The 18,045-nt window shown below is 41.9% G+C and overlaps 1 protein-coding gene across 21 annotated transcripts in view; it reads left to right on the forward strand.

Annotated features, from left to right (window-relative positions):
* Positions 1–18,045, forward strand: part of LOC106578639 (sickle tail protein homolog) — a 204,755-nt gene that overhangs the window by 140,041 nt on the left and 46,669 nt on the right. For 12 of the 21 annotated variants that reach the window (XM_014157659.3, XM_014157653.3, XM_014157648.3 and 9 more), the window contains 3 exons: positions 8,393–8,473; positions 9,603–9,795; positions 17,753–17,951. In XM_014157659.3, coding sequence (XP_014013134.3) covers positions 8,393–8,473; positions 9,603–9,795; positions 17,753–17,951 — 473 coding nt within the window. Of the gene's footprint in view, positions 1–8,392; positions 8,474–9,602; positions 9,796–17,752; positions 17,952–18,045 lie in introns of those variants that run through there. The other 9 variants (XM_014157651.3, XM_014157652.3, XM_014157660.3 and 6 more) reach the window with 2 other exon arrangements.

The following is an 18,045-nucleotide window of genomic DNA, read 5'->3' on the forward strand; positions in this document are numbered from 1 at the left end:
TAACTATAAACATCAATGGCGTTCTTAAAATCAACACACAAGTATATATTTTTAAACCTGCATATTTAGTTAATATTGCCTTCTATCATGAATTTCTTTTAACTAGGGAAAATGTGTCACTTCTCTTGCAACAGAGTCAGGGTATATGCAGCAGTTTGGGCCGCCTGGCTCGTTGTGAACTGTGTGAACACTATTTCTTCCTAACAAAGACAGCCGACTTCGCCAAACAAAGGATGATTTAACAAAAGTGCATTTGCGAAAAAGCACAATTGTTGCACGAATGTACCTAACCATAAACATCAATGCCTTTCTTAAAATCAATACACAGAAGTATATATTTTTAAACCTGCATATTTAGCTAAAAGAAATCCAGGTTAGCAGGCTATATTAACCAGGTGAAATTGTGTCACTTCTCTTGCGTTCATTGCACGCAGAGTCAGGGTATATGCAACAGTTTGGGCCGCCTGGCTCATTGCAAACTAATTTACCAGAATTTTACGTAATTATGACATAACATTGAAGGTTGTGCAATGTAACAGAAATATTTAGACTTATGAATGCCACCCGTTAGATAAAATACGGAGAACGGTTCCGTATTTCACTGAAAGAATAAACGTGATAGTTTCCGGATTTGACCATATTAATGACCTAAGGCTCGTATTTCTGTGTGTTATTATGTTATAATTAAGTCTATGATTTGATAGAGCAGTCTGACTGAGTGATGGTAGGCACCAGCAGGCTCGTAAGCATTCATTCAAACAGCACTTTCGTGCGTTTTGCCAGCAGCTCTTCGCAATGCTTCAAGCATTGCGTTGTTTATGACTTCAAACCTATCAACTCCCGAGATTAGGCTGGTGTAACCCATGTGAAATGGCTAGCTAGTTAGCGGGGTGCGCACTAATAGCGTTTCAAACGTTACTCGCTCTGAGACTTGGAGTAGTTGTTCCCCTTGCTCTGCATGGGTAACGCTGCTTCGAGGGTGGCTGTTGTCGATGTGTTCATGGTTCGAGCCCAGGTAGGAGCGAGGAGAGGGACGGAAGCTATACTGCTACACTGGCAATACTAAAGTGCCTATAAGAACATCCAATAGTCAAAGGTATATGAAATACAAATCGTATAGAGAGAAATAGTCTTATAATTCCTTTAATAACTACAACCTAAAACTTCTTACCTGGGAATATTGAAGACTCATGTTAAAAGGAACCACCAGCTTTCATATGTTCTCATGTTCTGAGCAAGGAACTTACATTTTATATTTCTTACATGGCACATATAGCACTTTTACTTTCTTCTCCAACACTTTGTTTTTGCATTATTTAAACCAAATTGAACATGTTTCATTATTTATTTGAGGCTAAATTGATTTTATTGATGTATTATATTAAGTTAAAATAAGTGTTCATTCAGTATTGTTGTAATTGTCATTTATTACAAATAAGTTTTAAAAAATCGGCCGATTGATCGGTATCGGGTTTTTTGGGCCCGCCAATAATCGGTATCGGTGTTGAAAAATCATGATCGGTCGACCTCTAGTCACAATAGATTGTACCTTTTGTTAAGTTTTCGCCAAATGTGACTGGTACCTTTTTTCATTTCATTCAGTGCTAAGTCCTGCTTGATTCCACCTGAGTCTCGCCCCGTTTAACATTTTTATGTTTGATTGTGTCACACTCTTCGTCGTCTGAGGATAAAGAGAAGTCATTGTCGGACCAATACGCAGCGGGGTTATGTGTACTCATCTTCTTTATTATATTCGGACAAGAAGGAGAACCAAAATAAACACGTACACAAAGAAAACACAACGACTATTCACAGGCTGGTAAGGCACAAGGCTATACACAGAACAATCTCCCACAAAGTACTCAACAGACACACACCTATATATATAGGACTCTCAATCAGAGGCAACTAGAAACCACCTGCCTCCAATTGAGAGTCCAACCCCAATTAACAAAACATAGAAATACAAAAGACTAGACAGAACATAGAAATACACTAACCTATAACAGTGCCCAAAAACCTCCGGAATACATAAATCAAATACCCTACTAAACAAACCACCACCCCGAACCACATAAAACAAATACCCTCTGCCACGTCCTGACCAAACTAGAATAACAAATTACCCCTATTACTGTTCAGGACGTGACAGATTGATGGTAGTAAACTTCCTCTATAGCCTGAGGGACACTGAGTATCTATGTCTCCACGACACCATGTTTCCAGTAGGATTATGATGTCCTGTCCCTTGATGTTTTTAATTAATTCTGGATTTGTTGTTTTATAACCAAAATGTGAAGAGTATAGGCCCTGGATAATCCAAGAGCTGATAGTTAAGGATCTCATTTATAATAAGTGATATTCACTGGTTTGAGTAAAGTACATTGAAAAAAAACAAAATAATAATAATATACATGCATGCATGCACACGCGCGCAAACACACACCATTTATATAATTATTATTATTATAATCCTGGTGCCAATAAAATTAAGAATAGTTGTAAACAAATTCATAAGAATGGAATAAGATTGCACAAAAAATAAGTACAATGCAATCTGCAACCCTGTGTGTGCGTGTGAATTAAAGGGTCTGTCTAGCTCAGTAGTCTGCATATTAGTTGCAGTACCTCTCCAATCTCTGATTGTTCTAGGTGTCTTTTGCCAGAGGTTACCTCAGCATATGTAGGCTGATGATCTGAGTGATACATGGTATGGACTGCATCATGTGGTGTACTACTCTGAAGGACAGTGTTCTGTCCGACCCTGGAGTAGTGGTCAGAGCTGTGTTGTGATGGGCCTGGTCCATTAGAGATGTGTTGTGATGGGCTGGATCTAGTAGAGCTGTGTTGTGATGGGCCTGGTCTAGTAGATCTGTGTTGTGATGGGCCTGGTCTAGTAGAGCTGTGTTGTGATGGGCTGGATCTAGTAGGGCTGTGTTGTGATGGGCCTGGTCTAGTAGAGCTGTGTTGTGATGGGCCTGGTCTAGTAGAGCTGTGTTGTGATGGGCCTGGTCTAGTAGAGCTGTGTTGTGATGAGCCTGGTCTAGTAGAGCTGTGTTGTGATGGGCCTGGTCTAGTAGAGCTGTGTTGTGATGGGCCGGGTCTAGTAGAGCTGTGTTGTGATGGGCCTGGTCTAGTAGAGCTGTGTTGTGATGGGCCTGGTCTAGTAGATCTGTGTTGTGATGGGCCTGGTCTAGTAGAGCTGTGTTGTGATGGGCTGGATCTAGTAGAGCTGTGTTGTGATGGGCCTGGTCTAGTAGGGCTGTGTTGTGATGGGCCTGGTCTAGTATGGCTGTGTTGTGATGGGCCTGGTCTAGTAGGGCTGTGTTGTGATGGGCCTGGTCTAGTAGAGCTGTGTTGTGATGGGCCTGGTCTAGTAGAGCTGTGTTGTGATGGGCCTGGTCTGGTAGAGCTGTGTTGTGATGGGCCTGGTCTGGTAGAGCTGTGTTGTGATGGGCCTGGTCTGGTAGAGCTGTGTTGTGATGGGCCTGGTCTAGTAGAGCTGTGTTGTGATGGGCCTGGTCTAGTAGAGCTGTGTTGTGATGGGATGGGTCTAGTCGTGCTGTCCTGAGGCGGGTCTGGGCTGGTAAATCTGTGCTGTGATGGGCCTGGTCTAGTAGAGCTGTGCTGTAATAAGCCGTGTCTGGCTCTTTTCTCCTGGGGATGGTGTAGGTACTGTTGTTTCAGAATGTGGGGCGGGGGACCTCTGTTGCTGGGGTGATGGGTGTGTGGGTCCCTGCCAAGTGTTCCATCTTTTAGGTCCTTGGCAAAGGTTCTGATACTGTCCTGATCATGATGTACATTATGGTATAAGTGTTGACATGTCAGAGTGGGGTGGTGAGCCGTTCTGACGTTGAGCAGTGAGGCACAGTCCACAGTGATCTGTTGATTTATATTGTCCATCAACTGTCCTGGGAAGTCTTTTCTTGGTAGGAGAGTGGACACAACTATATTGGTTGTTGGGAACATAGCCTGTGCCCGTTGTGCCTCTCTTCTCACTGCCCCAGATACATATTCACCTTTGGCATGAAGGTGGTTTGTGCCAGTGTGGATGATGATGTTGTCGGGGGTGTCAATCCTGGTCTGACTGAGTAGCTGCATTGCACTGTCAGTTGTAGGACACCAGAACTTATACACCTGGTGTCTAGGGAATAATCTTTCCTGGACTAAGAACTTCCCATTTCAATCAATAAGGATTGCAGTTGTGGGTGATTGTCTGGGCTGGAGCAGACTGGGAGACTGGTATTCTGGGCTGGAGCAGACTGGGAGGCTGGTATTCTGACCTGGGCTGGAGCAGACTGAGAGGCTGGTAGGTTGACCTGGGCTGGAGCAGACAGGGTGGCTGGTTGGCTGACCTGGTTTGGAGCAGACTGAGACTTCTTGCTGGGTCACAGAGACCGTTGGCCTGCTTTTCTCCATCTCCCTCCTTGACTTTTTCCTCAGTTTCTGAGATGATTTCAGCTTCTGCTTTTAGGGTAGCAAACCTATTCTCAAAGCCTGGAGGTTTGAATCATTGCCTTGTATCAATACAGTTCCATTATTATATAAGTTTACTGTTTGATACGTGTTGCTCTGGTCAGCTTTAAAAAAAAAGGCTTATCTGACATCCTTGGCTGATGCCTCTTTTTTGAGAAAGGGAAATAACCCTTTTCCATATGTGCCCTCGTTTGGTATTAAAAATAAAATTTGCTCTTGTTTTGCAACTGGTAAGATCTGCAAACAGGCATTCATGGTTCTGTCCCATCAACAAACCTTTGAAACTTTTCTTTGCTTTCTCTGTTTGGATGTCTGGTGGGTAAACAATTTCCATAGCAACGCTGGTGATGTTGGCTACAATGTTGCAATAGAAGCGTTGTTTCTTGTATTATTGTCTATTGTGTCTTTAGAGGACTGTTTCACTTTGATGTCCTTTTTCTTCTGTCCTTATTTTGTCTTTATTTTCTTCTGTTAACTAGATATTCGTTGTTGTTCTTTGTTAGCAAGCTAGCTTCTTCCAGGAGAGTCCCTAGCAACGGCTTAGCAACTGGTAAACAATTCAGCTAGCTAAGATAATGAAAAATAGTTACTTTTTCAAAAGCCTATCGTCTTTGTTTGTTGCTTGTTTTGTCTCCTATTCGGTCTTGCCGTTTTATTTTGCTTTTTTCCGATGTACTTCACTCTAAAAAACATGTACATTTCAATATTTGTAGGAGTTCATTTTTTCAGCAGCTGCTGCTCAATTTGGAACTCCGTGTAGCTTCTCTCTCTCTCTCACACTCACTCTCACACTCACACTCACACACACACACACACACACACAGAGAGAGAGAGCCAACACAATTAGCATCTTAAGTGAAAAGGCTTGCTGACATCACCAGTGTGGGGGCTAAACCATGATGAGCTTTTGCTTCCTGGCAGAAGTCCACACTCCTTAATGTTTGGCGAGAGAAAGACCTAGTTGCTGACTAGACGGAGTAAATAGTCTTTGCTTCTTATTCAACTCTTAAAATGAGGAATTGAGAACAATTCCTTGACATTAGATCAATTTAAGTTTGTCTATTTCTGTGCTACACAACCTGAAGCTTGAAGCGCTCTTAAACAAAGACTAGAAAACATTACTTGTGAAGTTGCTTCTGTTTTGCAGAAATAAGCCCAGCCCCCTGGCAGGCATGGCTATATTTTCCATAAAGTGTTCTATGTCTGCCACTATCTTTTGATAGAAGCAGTGATTATTTTTAAATATCATAATTCAATTTAATCACCATGTCTCAGCACTGTAGTATACCTCTGATCATCTGTCTGAAACCAAGACGCCACAACCATCATGTTGTTTAGACAATGGGGCGGCAGGTAGCCTAGTGGTTAGAGCGTTGGGCCAGCAACTGGAGGGTTGCTGGATCGAATCCCCGAGCTGACGAGGTAAAACTCTGTTGTTCTGAGCAAGGCAGTTAACCCACTGTGCGCTGAAGACGTGGATGTTGATTATGGCAGCCCCCTGCCTCTCTGATTCAGAGGGGTTGGGTTAAATGCTGAAGACACATTTCAGGTGAATACATTCAGTTGGATAACAATGTTATCCGTTTTTGAAGAATATCTGCTCATTTGTGAATCCAGAAAATGTACCTAAATTGTATGCAAAAGTAACCTGATTTGACACTCCTGAAAATCTTTCAAGGCACGAAAGACAGTAGACACACACACACACACACGTAACCAGTGTGAAATGGCTAGCTAGTTAGCGGTGCGCGCAAGTAGGGCTTCAATCGGTGACATCACTCGCTCTGAGATCTTGAAGAAGTTGTTTCCCTTTCAAGGGCTGCAGCTTTTGTGGAGCGATGGTTAACAATCCTTCGTGGGAGGCAGTTGTTGATGTGTTCAGAGGGTCCCTGGTTCAAGCCCAGGTCGGAGCGAGGAGAGGGACAGAAAGTTAAGCACACAAAGTAAAATGCTACTCTACAAAATATTACTTTTGCTAAATAAAAACTCATAGCAGCTAAACCGTTCATACATTTGACGGAGATAGAATAATAAAGGAATTTTAAGGGACGTATTCAATGAGTATAACAAAACAGACATCAAACACCCAATGGGGCGGCAAGTAGCCTAGTGGGCCAGCATTGGGCCAGTAACCAAAAGGTTGCTGGATTGAATCCCCTTGCTGACAAGGTAAAAATCTGTCATCCTGCCTCTGAGCAAGGCAGTTAACCCACTGTTCCCCGGGCGCCGTGGATGTCGATAATGGCAGCCCCCCGCACCTCTCTGATTCAGAGGGGTTGTGTTAAATGCAAAAGACACATTTCAGTTGAATGCATTTAGTTGTACAATTTACTAGATACCTCCCCCCCTTTCTGAATGGACACCACCCCTGGAAAGAAACCATTTTGGAAATTAAACGTGAACAATGGCGAAACTGCAACTGAAAGGCATGCTGGATCTTTTATTATACTGTAAAGACTTTAAACAGAACATGTTCTCATGGAATAGTAAATAGTTTAACGTTTAGGAACGATATCGAATTACCTTGATAAAGTAGTAACATTCAGACGGAATGCATTTGATTAATTTGTTCTCAACGGTCATAATCATTATCATCTTGTGTACTGAAGTCCTTCAAGCTGTTTTTTTTCTATTTTGTATCACTTTTACTGTAACTGTATCAAACATGTTCACTTCTCAGTGCCACATGTTAACTCATCACGTCTGTTGTAAGTGACCTACATAGAATGATATGATAGCCTACTCAGTGCTGAAATAATAGGTGCTCTATAGTTACCATTGACTGTCATAGCTAACTAAACCACACAGGGTGATATGTGTAATTTAGGTGGTTTCAGGGGATAGGAAGTGGCTTTTATGTGATAGAGGGGTGCCAAATGGAGTGCCTGTCAGAGAGAAAGAGAGAGAGAAAGGGAGGGAGGGTGTGTGTGTGTCTGTATGTGTGCATGCGTGTGCGCATGTGTGAAAGAGAGAGAAGGAGCATAACTTGCTAAGCTCATCCAATAGACACCACCTCATTTTTGGTGTTGATGTGTAAACTTTATTACCACCATCCGCAGGGAGGTGGTAGGTCTATTTGACATTTTGTCCACATAATACAATCACACTGAAGAACCTCGATTGTCTCGAGCGTCTCCATCTTGCTCAGTATGTATTCTACCACATGTGACTATGTATTTAACACTGCCAGGTTTTCAGAGTAGCCTGGTACTGTATCTACCTCAACATAATTGGTTACACTCATGAATAATTACTTTTCACTCATAAATAATTCCAATTCAGTTCAAATTACCGAACAGGCTCCTTGGTTTCGGATGACACATCAACTGAACTTGGCCCTCCATGTGACTGTCCCATCATGGGCCATGCATACAAAAGACCTTACCTTTCCACTCTCTACACAATAGAGTTGTAGTGCTCGGGTCATCAGGCCTGCGTCCCAAATGGCTGCCTATTCCCATATATAGTGCACTACTTTTGACCAGGGCCGTATGGGAATAGGCTGCCATTTGGGATGCAGACCCAGCTATGCCCAGAGGATGCTGCTACAATGTCAGGTGACGGGTCACTCCTGTCGTGATGACACTGAAGGTGACATGTCTCATCCACTCAACAATGTCATGCGAGATGACTCGGCACAGAGCTAGTCTGGATAATAATGAGGGCGATGGTGTGGAGGGCGATGACTATAAAAACAATCATACAGCTATTTATAGCAAAGGATTAGTAGACTATAGTTTGTTGGATCTATTGGAAAGCAGATACGGTACAGTACAGTATAATCTCAACATTTTATTTTATTTTTATCTCACACAGTTCTATTGAAATTGCTGTCTTGTTTTCTTGACATGTTTCTTGACATCTGTCACACCTCTCCCTTTCCCCACGTCTTCTCTCTCTCTCTCTCTTCCATCAGTCCTTACAGGGCATGTTGTCTTCTCTCCATTCTGAGCTTGACATTCAGAGGTACTTGCTGAAAATCCAATTTCTCCACACAGTTAGTCTGATTTTTATCTTATCTGCATCATGATTGGGCGTGTGACTGTCTGCATCCCAGCTAACCTGTCTGTCAGGGTTGGGATCAATTTGAATTGAAGGCAGTCAATTCAGGAAGTAAACTGAAATTCCAATTCAATGATTGAAAAAAAAGGGTGTCTATTTTCAATGACTTCTCAATAAACGGAAAAGGAGAAGCTATTTATGTCAAAATTGTCATTGTGTGTGCACCTGGGTGTGTCCGAAGGAACGGTTAGCTTGATAAAGGGCTCTCTGTGTGCTGACCTCTCAATGTTAGTCAAACTGTCACCCTGGCACAGATAACCTTACAATACTACCAGGCTTCTCAATGAGCTCCACAGCCTTTAACACTCTGCCAGGCCCACAGGACTGCCTGCCTGGTGAACTCATTAGTGGCTTTAATCAGCCTCGCTACACCTTTTCCCTTGGTTGTTGTGCAAAGCTTGAAAAATCTCTCTGACCGGAAGGCTGTAACTACCTGCACCACAAGCGAGAAAAGCATGGGTGTTTGTGTGTGTGTTTAACTCTTCACTTCTCAAGTTGTGTGACGCTTGTCAAAAGAGAAACGTATTACTATTTCGTGATAAGGCCTAGGGACCATTTAGTTTTTTTTGCAACTGCGACATGGAAAATCATAGTGTGTGTGTGCTTGTGTGAAATATAGTGGGGTGTGTCATGTTTGCCTCACCTCACCTTATCTGTATACTCCTGCCAAAATCACTGCCTGCTCCACATTAGTCAATGGACTGAGGGGGATACCCAGCATGACCAAATTACTGCCCCCTCTTCCATTTTTAGCAACTGTGACATGGAAAATCATGGTGTGTGTGTGTGCTTGTGTGACAACCTATAACAGGCAGTGTCGGTCTGTGTGTCTGCACTGATACAAACAATTGACACCCAAATAGACTGGAATGCATGACTAGAATGTCACATAATGGCACTGGGAAATTGTGTTTCAGTTTGTGTAAGCTTCTTTTGTAGGGTTTCAAAATTCCAGTAACCTTCCCAGAATGCATTTTGGGAAAGTTACCGGAATTTTTTTAGCCCTTCTCCTGTGTATCGTGATCCCCTCTTGTTGAACCTCTTTCTCCTCTTCTCCCCTCTAGAGCAGAAGCCCTAAACACGGCCTTAGCAGCTCCAGTGTAGGGGACCAGGCTGAGCACCTCTCCCTGGCCTCCCTGGAGTCTCTGGACACCATGTCAGAGGCTGATGCCCCCACCACCTTCACCAGAGGCAGCCGCTCCCGCGCCAGCCTGCCCGTAGTGCGCTCCACCAACCAGACCAGGGACCGCTCGCTAGGTAGGGGACCACAACATGAACTGCTTCACACACACACACACACACACACACACACACACACACACACACACACACACACACCACACACACACACACACACACACACACACACACACACACACACACACACACACAGATAGGCACAGCTTGCATAACCAAGCCTGGATCTCTTTAGAAAGAAAACACACACACACACTTACCAGGGTTTCTGAACATTTGACCGGCAGCATTTTAATTTACCAGACATTTGAGAAATGTAATGGACCCACATGTATAGGGTGCTTAACCTGGTTAGGGTGTCCACCCACGGTGCTCAGAATGACAGAATTCACATTTAGATTATGGTTATTCATCTTACCGGAACATGCAACCCGAGGATGCAACAGCGTGCGTCCTTCTTACCGAATTCCAATGTGCACTTTGAAGAATTTTTTTTACTTTTCCTCAGAAGACAAGACGAGTAACGAACAGCAAGATCACTAGCCTATGTCATTCTACTATCCCCCATGGTACGAAAGTTTACCTATTCTGTTGGTCAGCTTGTCATTAGTGCGAGAAAGAAATAGCCTATTCCAAACAGACTCTTGTTGTGGGAAGATGGATCCCAAATTCATAGAACCAGTACATAACAAAAAAAAACGTTAAAAAGCAATGAGGCTGATGCAACAGATCAGGGCCCGGTTTCCTGATAGCGATGGAACTTAGGCTTACAGGTGTTTTTAACGATGCATATTTCTTACAAAGGCCGAAGATGTAACATACGTTTCCCAAAACACCGCTCAGATAAGCGCGTCGTTGGAGCATGTGTCAATACTGATGAGATCGAAAGAAAGGATGCGCTGCTCTCGGATCAGCTTTCTCCATTAAAATATTTCCTTAAAATGGGAAATAATTAACAATACTGACGTCGGATCAGCTCCTCGAGAGATTTACCACTGAAAATATTGAGGCGGCTTATTCTTCTAATGCAGTGGTTCCCAAACGTTTTATAGTCCTGTACCCCTTCAAACATTCAACCTCCAGCTGCGTACCCCCTCTAGCACCAGGGTCAGCGCACTCTCATGTTGATACATTTATTAAACATAACAATTTTTGTCACAACTCGGCTCGTGGGAAGTGACAAAGAGCTCTTATAGGACCAGGGCACAAATAATAATATAATAAAAATCAATAATTATGCTCTTTATTTAACCATCTAACATATAAAATCTTATTTGTTAATCAAAAATTGTGAATAACTCCCCACAGGTTAATGAGAAGGGTGTGCTTGAAAGGATGCACATAACTCTGCAATGTTGGGTTGTATTGGAGAGAATCTCAGGCTTAAAACCTCTTACATCTAGACATTCCGCTAGCGGAACACCTGCTCCAATATCCAATGATAGGCGTGGCGCGAATTACAAATTCCTCAAAAATCCAAAAACTTCAATTTTTCAAACATATGACTATTTTACACCATTTTAAAGACAAGACTCTCCTTTATCTAACCACACTGTCCGATTTCAAAAAGGCTTTACAGCGAAAGCAAAACATTAGATTATGTCAGCAGAGTACCCAGCCAGAAATAATCAGACACCCATTTTTCAAGCTAGCATATAATGTCACAAAAAACAAAACCACAGCTAAATGCAGCACTAACCTTTGATGATCTTCATCAGATGACACGCCTAGGACATTATGTTATACAATACATGCATGTTTTGTTCAATCAAGTTCATATTTATATCAAAAAACAGCTTTTTACATTAGCATGTGACGTTCAGAACTAGCATTCCCACCGAACACTTCCGGTGAATTTACTAAATTACTCACGATAAACGTTCACAAAAAACATAATTATTTTAAGAATTATAGATACAGAACTCCTTTATGCAATCGAGGTGTCCGATTTTAAAATAGCTTTTCGGTGAAAGCACATTTTGCAATATTCTGAGTAGATAGCTCGCCATCACAGGCTAGCTATTTTGACACCCACCAAGTTTGACCCTCACCAAACTCAGATTTACTATGAGTAAAATTGGATTACCTTTGTTGTTCTTCGTCAGAATGCACTCCCGGGACTTCTACTTCAATAACAAATGTTGGTTTGGTTCAAAATAATCCATAGTTATATCCAAATAGCGGCGTTTTGTTTGTGCGTTCAAGACACTATCCAAGGGTGACGAAGGGTTACGCGCCCGACGCGTTTCGTGACAAAAAATTTCTAAATATTCCATTACCGTACTTCGAAGCATGTCAACCGCTGTTTAAAATACATTTTTATGCTATTTTTCTCGTAAAAAAGCGATAATATTCCGACCGGGAGTCGTTGTTTTCGTTCAAAGACGAAAGAATAAAAACATGGTGTCGCCTTGTGCACGCGCCTCCAGTCTCTGTTCTCTGATCGACCACTATCTAAATGCGCTAATGTTTTTCAGCCAGGGCCTGCAAAGCCACCATTCAGCTTTTTGCCGCCTTCTGAGAGCCTATGGGAGCCGTAGGAAGTGTCACGTTACAGCAGAGATCCCCTGTTTTGGATAGAGATGATCAAGAAGGCCAATAAATGGTCAGAGAGGGCGCTTCCTGTTTGGAATCTTCTCAGGTTTTGGCCTGCCAAATGAGTTCTGTTATACTCACAGACACCATTCAAACAGTTTTAGAAACTTTGGAGTGTTTTCTATCCAAAGCTAATAATTATATGCATATTCTAGTTTCTGGGCAGGAGTAATAATCAGATTAAATCGGGTACGTTTTTTTATCTGGCCGTGAAAATACTGCCCCTTATCCATAACAGGTTAAATCATTTTCCACACGCAGTCTGTGCTTGTATTTAGCTTTCATGCTTGTGAGGGCTGAGAATCCACTCTCACATTGGTGTGTGGTTGCAAAGGGCATCAGTGTCTTAACAGCGCGATTTGCCAAGGCAGGATACTATGAGCGCAGCCCAATCCAGAAATCTGGCAGTGATTAAATAAAATTTTCACAGTACCGCTTGTTGCAATTTCGATGAGGCTCTCTTGTTCAGATATCGGTAAGTGGACTGGATGCAAGGCATGAAAGGGATAACGAATCCAGTTGTTTGTGTCGTCCGTTTTGGGAAAGTACCTGCGTAATTGCGCACTATCACATTTGACATTGTCCGTAAGCTTGAGTTCATTTGCACACAAAAAATCATACAATGATGGAAAGACCTGTGTGTTGTCCTTGTTAATGCAGACAGAGAAGCGCTCCAACTTCTTAATCATAGCCTCAATTTTGTCCCGCACATTGAATATAATGCGGAGTGTCCCTGTAATCCTAGATTCAGATCATTCAGGTAAGAAAAAACATCACCCAGATAGGCCAGTCGTGTGAGAAACACCGTCATCATGCAAGCGGTCAGACAAGTGAAAATGATGGTCAGTGAAGAACTTTAAGCTGGTCTCTCAGTTCAAAAAACATGTCAATACTTTGCCCCTTGATAACCAGCGCACTTCTGTATGTTGTAAAAGCGTTACATGGTCTCTGCTCATATCATTGCATAGTGCAGAAAATACACAAGAGTTCAGGGGCCTTGCTTTAACAAAGTTAACCATTTTCACTGTAGAGTCCAAAACTAGATGGTTTAATAACATTTTTGCCAGTGAAACGAGGCTACTCAGGCGAGGGGAAAAAAACTCTCCCCAAATGTATAGCCCCGTTGGAAAATATAAATGCACTGTTTTAAAATGTGAACAAAAATGATTAGTCTTTTTTTTTTAATGTGAATCGCATTTTTCTTTGGCATACCCCCGACGGCATTGCGTGTACCCCAGGTTTTGGAATAACTGTTCTAATGCTTACCTAATAAAAATGCACAAAATCACTGATTTTTTCACATCATTGAGCACTTTTTAATTTTTTTTATTTAACTAGGCAAGTCGGTTAAGAACAAATTCTTATTTACAATGACGGCCTACACCGGCCAAACCCGGACGATGCTGGGCAAATTGATGGGACTCCCAATCACGGCCGGTAGTGATACAGCCTGGATAGACTAGACATCATGAAATATATAGACAAATTACAGACAGCAGCCTAATACAACAAAATACAACTCGATTGAACATGAAATATATTTAAATATGATTGAAATAGGCCTATACGTCGCTTTTTAAAAAATCAATTACAAAGGCGTTGGCAACATTGTATTTGAATTCAACTTTGTTCGGAAGTTATTGGTGGTCACAGAGAGACGGATAAACCGTGTGATTCTATGTTCTGTGTATAAAGTGGGCACACTTAGCTGTTCTACAAGTGGTCTGAGGCAGGCGTTAGATTACACAAATGTTCTAGTGCAACGTTAATAACGATGGTTTTAGGAAACAGCTCTGAGATTGAATGATGCGCCCTATGAAGGTTCTAACGATGAATAAAGTGTGACACGCTGAAGCCTGTCTACCTTTGCCTATGCACTTGAATTGTTGAGCAATCATTGGGCATATTAAAAGCACGAGTGGCGAAACCGAGTGGCGTAGACCATGGTAAAAATGTCAAAACACATGGACTCGAGTATATTATTGCTTTTATACAATGGGTTACCAGCATTAAAAAGACAGATTCTTTCCTGAACCATCAATTTTTCAACAAAACGTGATGCTCAAGGAGTATTTCTATCTGTTTTTTAAAGCACTTTTGTGGTGAAAAATAAGCCCTCCTAAGCCCACCCGTGGTTGCACCCCTGTCCAGTCATGTGAAATCCATAGATTAGGGCCTAATGTATTTATTTCAATTGACTGATTTCCTTATTTCCTTATATGAACTGTAACTCAGTTTGAAATTGTTGCATGTTGCGTTTTGTTCAGTATACACTACCGTTCAAAAGTTTGGGGTTACTTAGAAATTCCCTTGTTTTTGAAAGAGCAGCACATTTTTTTTGTCTATTAAAATAACATCAAATTGATCAGAAATACATTGTTAATGTTGTAAATGACTATTGTAGCTAGAAACGGCTGATTTTTTTATGGAATATCTACATAAGCGTCCAGAGGCCCATTATCAGCAACCATCATTCCTGTGTTCCAATGGCACGTTGTGTTAGCTAATCCAAGTTTATCATTTTAAAAGGCTAATTGATCATTATAGAAAACCCTTTTGCATTTATGTTAGCACAGCTGAAAACGGTTATGTTTATTAAAGAAGCAATAAAACTGGCCTTCTTTATACTAGTTCAGTATCTGGAGCATCAGCATTTGTGGGTTCAATTACAGGCTCAAAATGGCCTGTAAAGTAAAATAAAATGTAAAAATAATGAATAAGGTTCACTTTGACCCCCCCCTGTAGATGTCATAGCTATGCATTTCTGGAATATTGGTCAGGCATTGCATGCACTTGAGAAAAGATGCAAATGTATGTACATGCATCTCTGGAATACATTTTAAGGCATTACATGAATTTTAGAAAATAATTTTATGTGACGTTAAAATGAAATGTATTTTTCTTTTTCGTATGGGTATTGACAGGATTAGAACTGGTGTTTTGCTATCAAGACAGAGGGCACTTAATTTGCATCAGTATGAAAAACGCCTTCAGTTGGGTGGAAATAGTTGCATTAATAGGCTGTAGCATAGCTCTAGTAATGTCACGGTGGTTCTTCTAAGAGCCAGTCATTTAACTTTGCTGACCTTCTTTTTTTTTCTTCTGTTTTTTTTAAAAACATTTTAGTCATTTTAGCAGACGCTCTTATCCAGAGTGACTTACAGTAGTGAATGCATAGATTTCAATTCATTTCATATATTGACCCCCGTGGGAATCGAACCCACAACCCTGGCGTTGCAAACACCATTGCAAACACCATGCTCTACCAACTGAGCCACAGGGAGGCCTAAACCGAGAGAGTGCTAATCACAATCATAATCACAAAGTCAGCCTCTCAGGATTTTGCTTCTTAAAATGTTCTTTGAAAACGTAAGCAAAGGACACGTCTTAGTTTGAAGTGACTTTAGGTTGAGTATTTGTCATTTCATTCATTTTGAGTGCCTCTGAATGTGTTGTTTACATTCGGGTACCACACCACTTTGACCAGCGTGAAAATTAATAGAAGTCATTTTGCACGCTGTTCTGTGCCAAAAGAGGCCTCTTGCTTAGGTTGAAATGCAGACATTTGCGGACACCGCACGAGAAAGCGTTATGCTAGCAGCAAGGGTTATGGGGTGATGAAGGGCACATTACCCAGCATTCCTCTGGTGGCCGTCCCATACGGAGTAGGGTGAAAGTTGCCCCTAAACACTGATCTTAGGCAAGTTAGGCATTTTCCCCACTAATGGTTAAGGCTAGAATTGAGCGAGGGTAAGCTGATCCTAGATCTGAACCTAGGGCAAACTTCACCCCGTAGCCTCCCACACACACATACCCACAGTCGTGTCCCCAGAGACATCTGGTCTTCCTTAAGAGCCCTGTGCCAGTAGGAGTAGTGCCTTCAGTCAGAGGACTCCTTAACATAACATTGGAGCTATGGTCGCTGACATCTACATTAGGAATTACTCTATTCAAGTGAGTTTCTGTATTCTCTCGATGTTACATATAGCTTTATATGTAGAAGTGCAACATTGTGCTTATACTACAGTATAGTAGTAGTTGTTTTGGAAGAACTTTTAGATATTTGTTGCTGTACTGCGTTTTATATTGTAGAAGCGAGGGAGCATGGCAATTTTAAAGAACTCTCTTTATTCTGCATTTGAAGTGAATGTAATTTAAGGTGATTTGGGTCCATTTGGAGAAGCGTTAGAGTAGAGTGTTGAATAGGATCTGACTGTGGTAAAGCCTTGCAAGCTCTAGAAACTAAGGCTGCATCCCAAATGGCACCTCATTCCTTATGTAGTGAGCTACTTTTCATCGGAGTCCATAGGGCTCTGCTCAAGAGTAGTGCACTATATTGGGAATACGGTCTTAATTTCATCACCCTGTTGCAAGAGAACTTTCCTGCAATGCAGAAAATGTCAAACTTGTAGTGTATTTGAGGTTTCAAAAGGCTTCTGAAGTTTGTAATTTTCACTTTGAAATTCCAGACTTGATTTTCCCAGAATATGTATCAACCACTACAGAAATGTCAATTAATTATAATCCACATAATAATGTACATTTCCTGTTGCTGAAGGATTATTTTCCTGCTGTAGCAATCTAGCTCAAATTTAGTTCCTAGTGTGCTATTCGTCAAACATACAAAGTCTATTCTTCTCTGTCCATTTGCTGTGCAGCCACGCCATTTGGTTCTGATTTAAGAGTGAAACCAGACAATCAGCAACTACATACAGTCCTGCAATCCGACTCTATCTTAGAATGGAGCTGTCTAAAGTCTCCGGAGCTAATAAAGTTTGGTTTTTAGGGAATGTTACAAATGCTGCATGTGAAATAGAATATGAAGCCCAGTGTGTGTCCCAAATGGCACCCTATTCCCCGTAGGCCCTGGTCAAAAGTAGTGCACTATCAAGGGAATAGTGTTCCATTTGCGTCGCATGACCAGTCATCAAATAACACACGTGGCATTAGGATCATCTGCAAGGTCTTTCATCATAATGAAAAGCTAGTGGCTAACTGCTAACATAACAGTACACCAGGGAAAGAGCGAGTTAGTTCAAGGAACCCCTACTATTAACTATAGAGCCGGAGATGTATGTACCCTAGAGGGGCTCAGCACTTTATTTCCTGGATCCTCTCTCTCTTTAATGGAGCCTATAGGATCTTTATTATACTACCGGAACCATCTGGTCTTTAAGTCAGTGGAAATACACTGAAGATATAGTGTTTGTGCTGTATGTCCGACTGCGTACAACTCATGTGGCCCCACAGTACACAAAGTATGCATCCCAAATGGCACCCTATTCACAATATAGTGCACTACTTAGAATCGTGGCCCGTAAGACTGATGTCATGTTCCTGTACATGGTTAACAGCCACCAGATCATCATCAACCAATCATTAACTCTTTGGTAACTCTCTCTCCTTCCTCTCTACTTCCCAGGCGTGCTGTACCTGCAGTACGGAGAGGAGACCAAGCAGATCCGGATGCCCAATGAGATCACCAGTGGCGACACCATCAGGGCTCTGTTTGTGAGTGCCTTCCCCCAGCAGCTCACCATGAAGATGTTGGAGTCTCCCAGTGTGGCCGTCTATGTCAAAGATGACATGAGGAACATGTACTACGAGCTTACTGACGTCAGGTAAATGTGTGTTTGTGTGTGTGTGTGTGTGTGTGTTATGTCTCTATTTTCCCAAACTGGGTTAGATAACACCAAATTACCTGCTCTTTCTTCC

This window comes from Salmo salar, chromosome 19 (genome assembly GCF_965601325.2).
Source record: "Salmo salar chromosome 19, fSalSal1, whole genome shotgun sequence".
Lineage (NCBI taxonomy): Eukaryota > Metazoa > Chordata > Actinopteri > Salmoniformes > Salmonidae > Salmo > Salmo salar.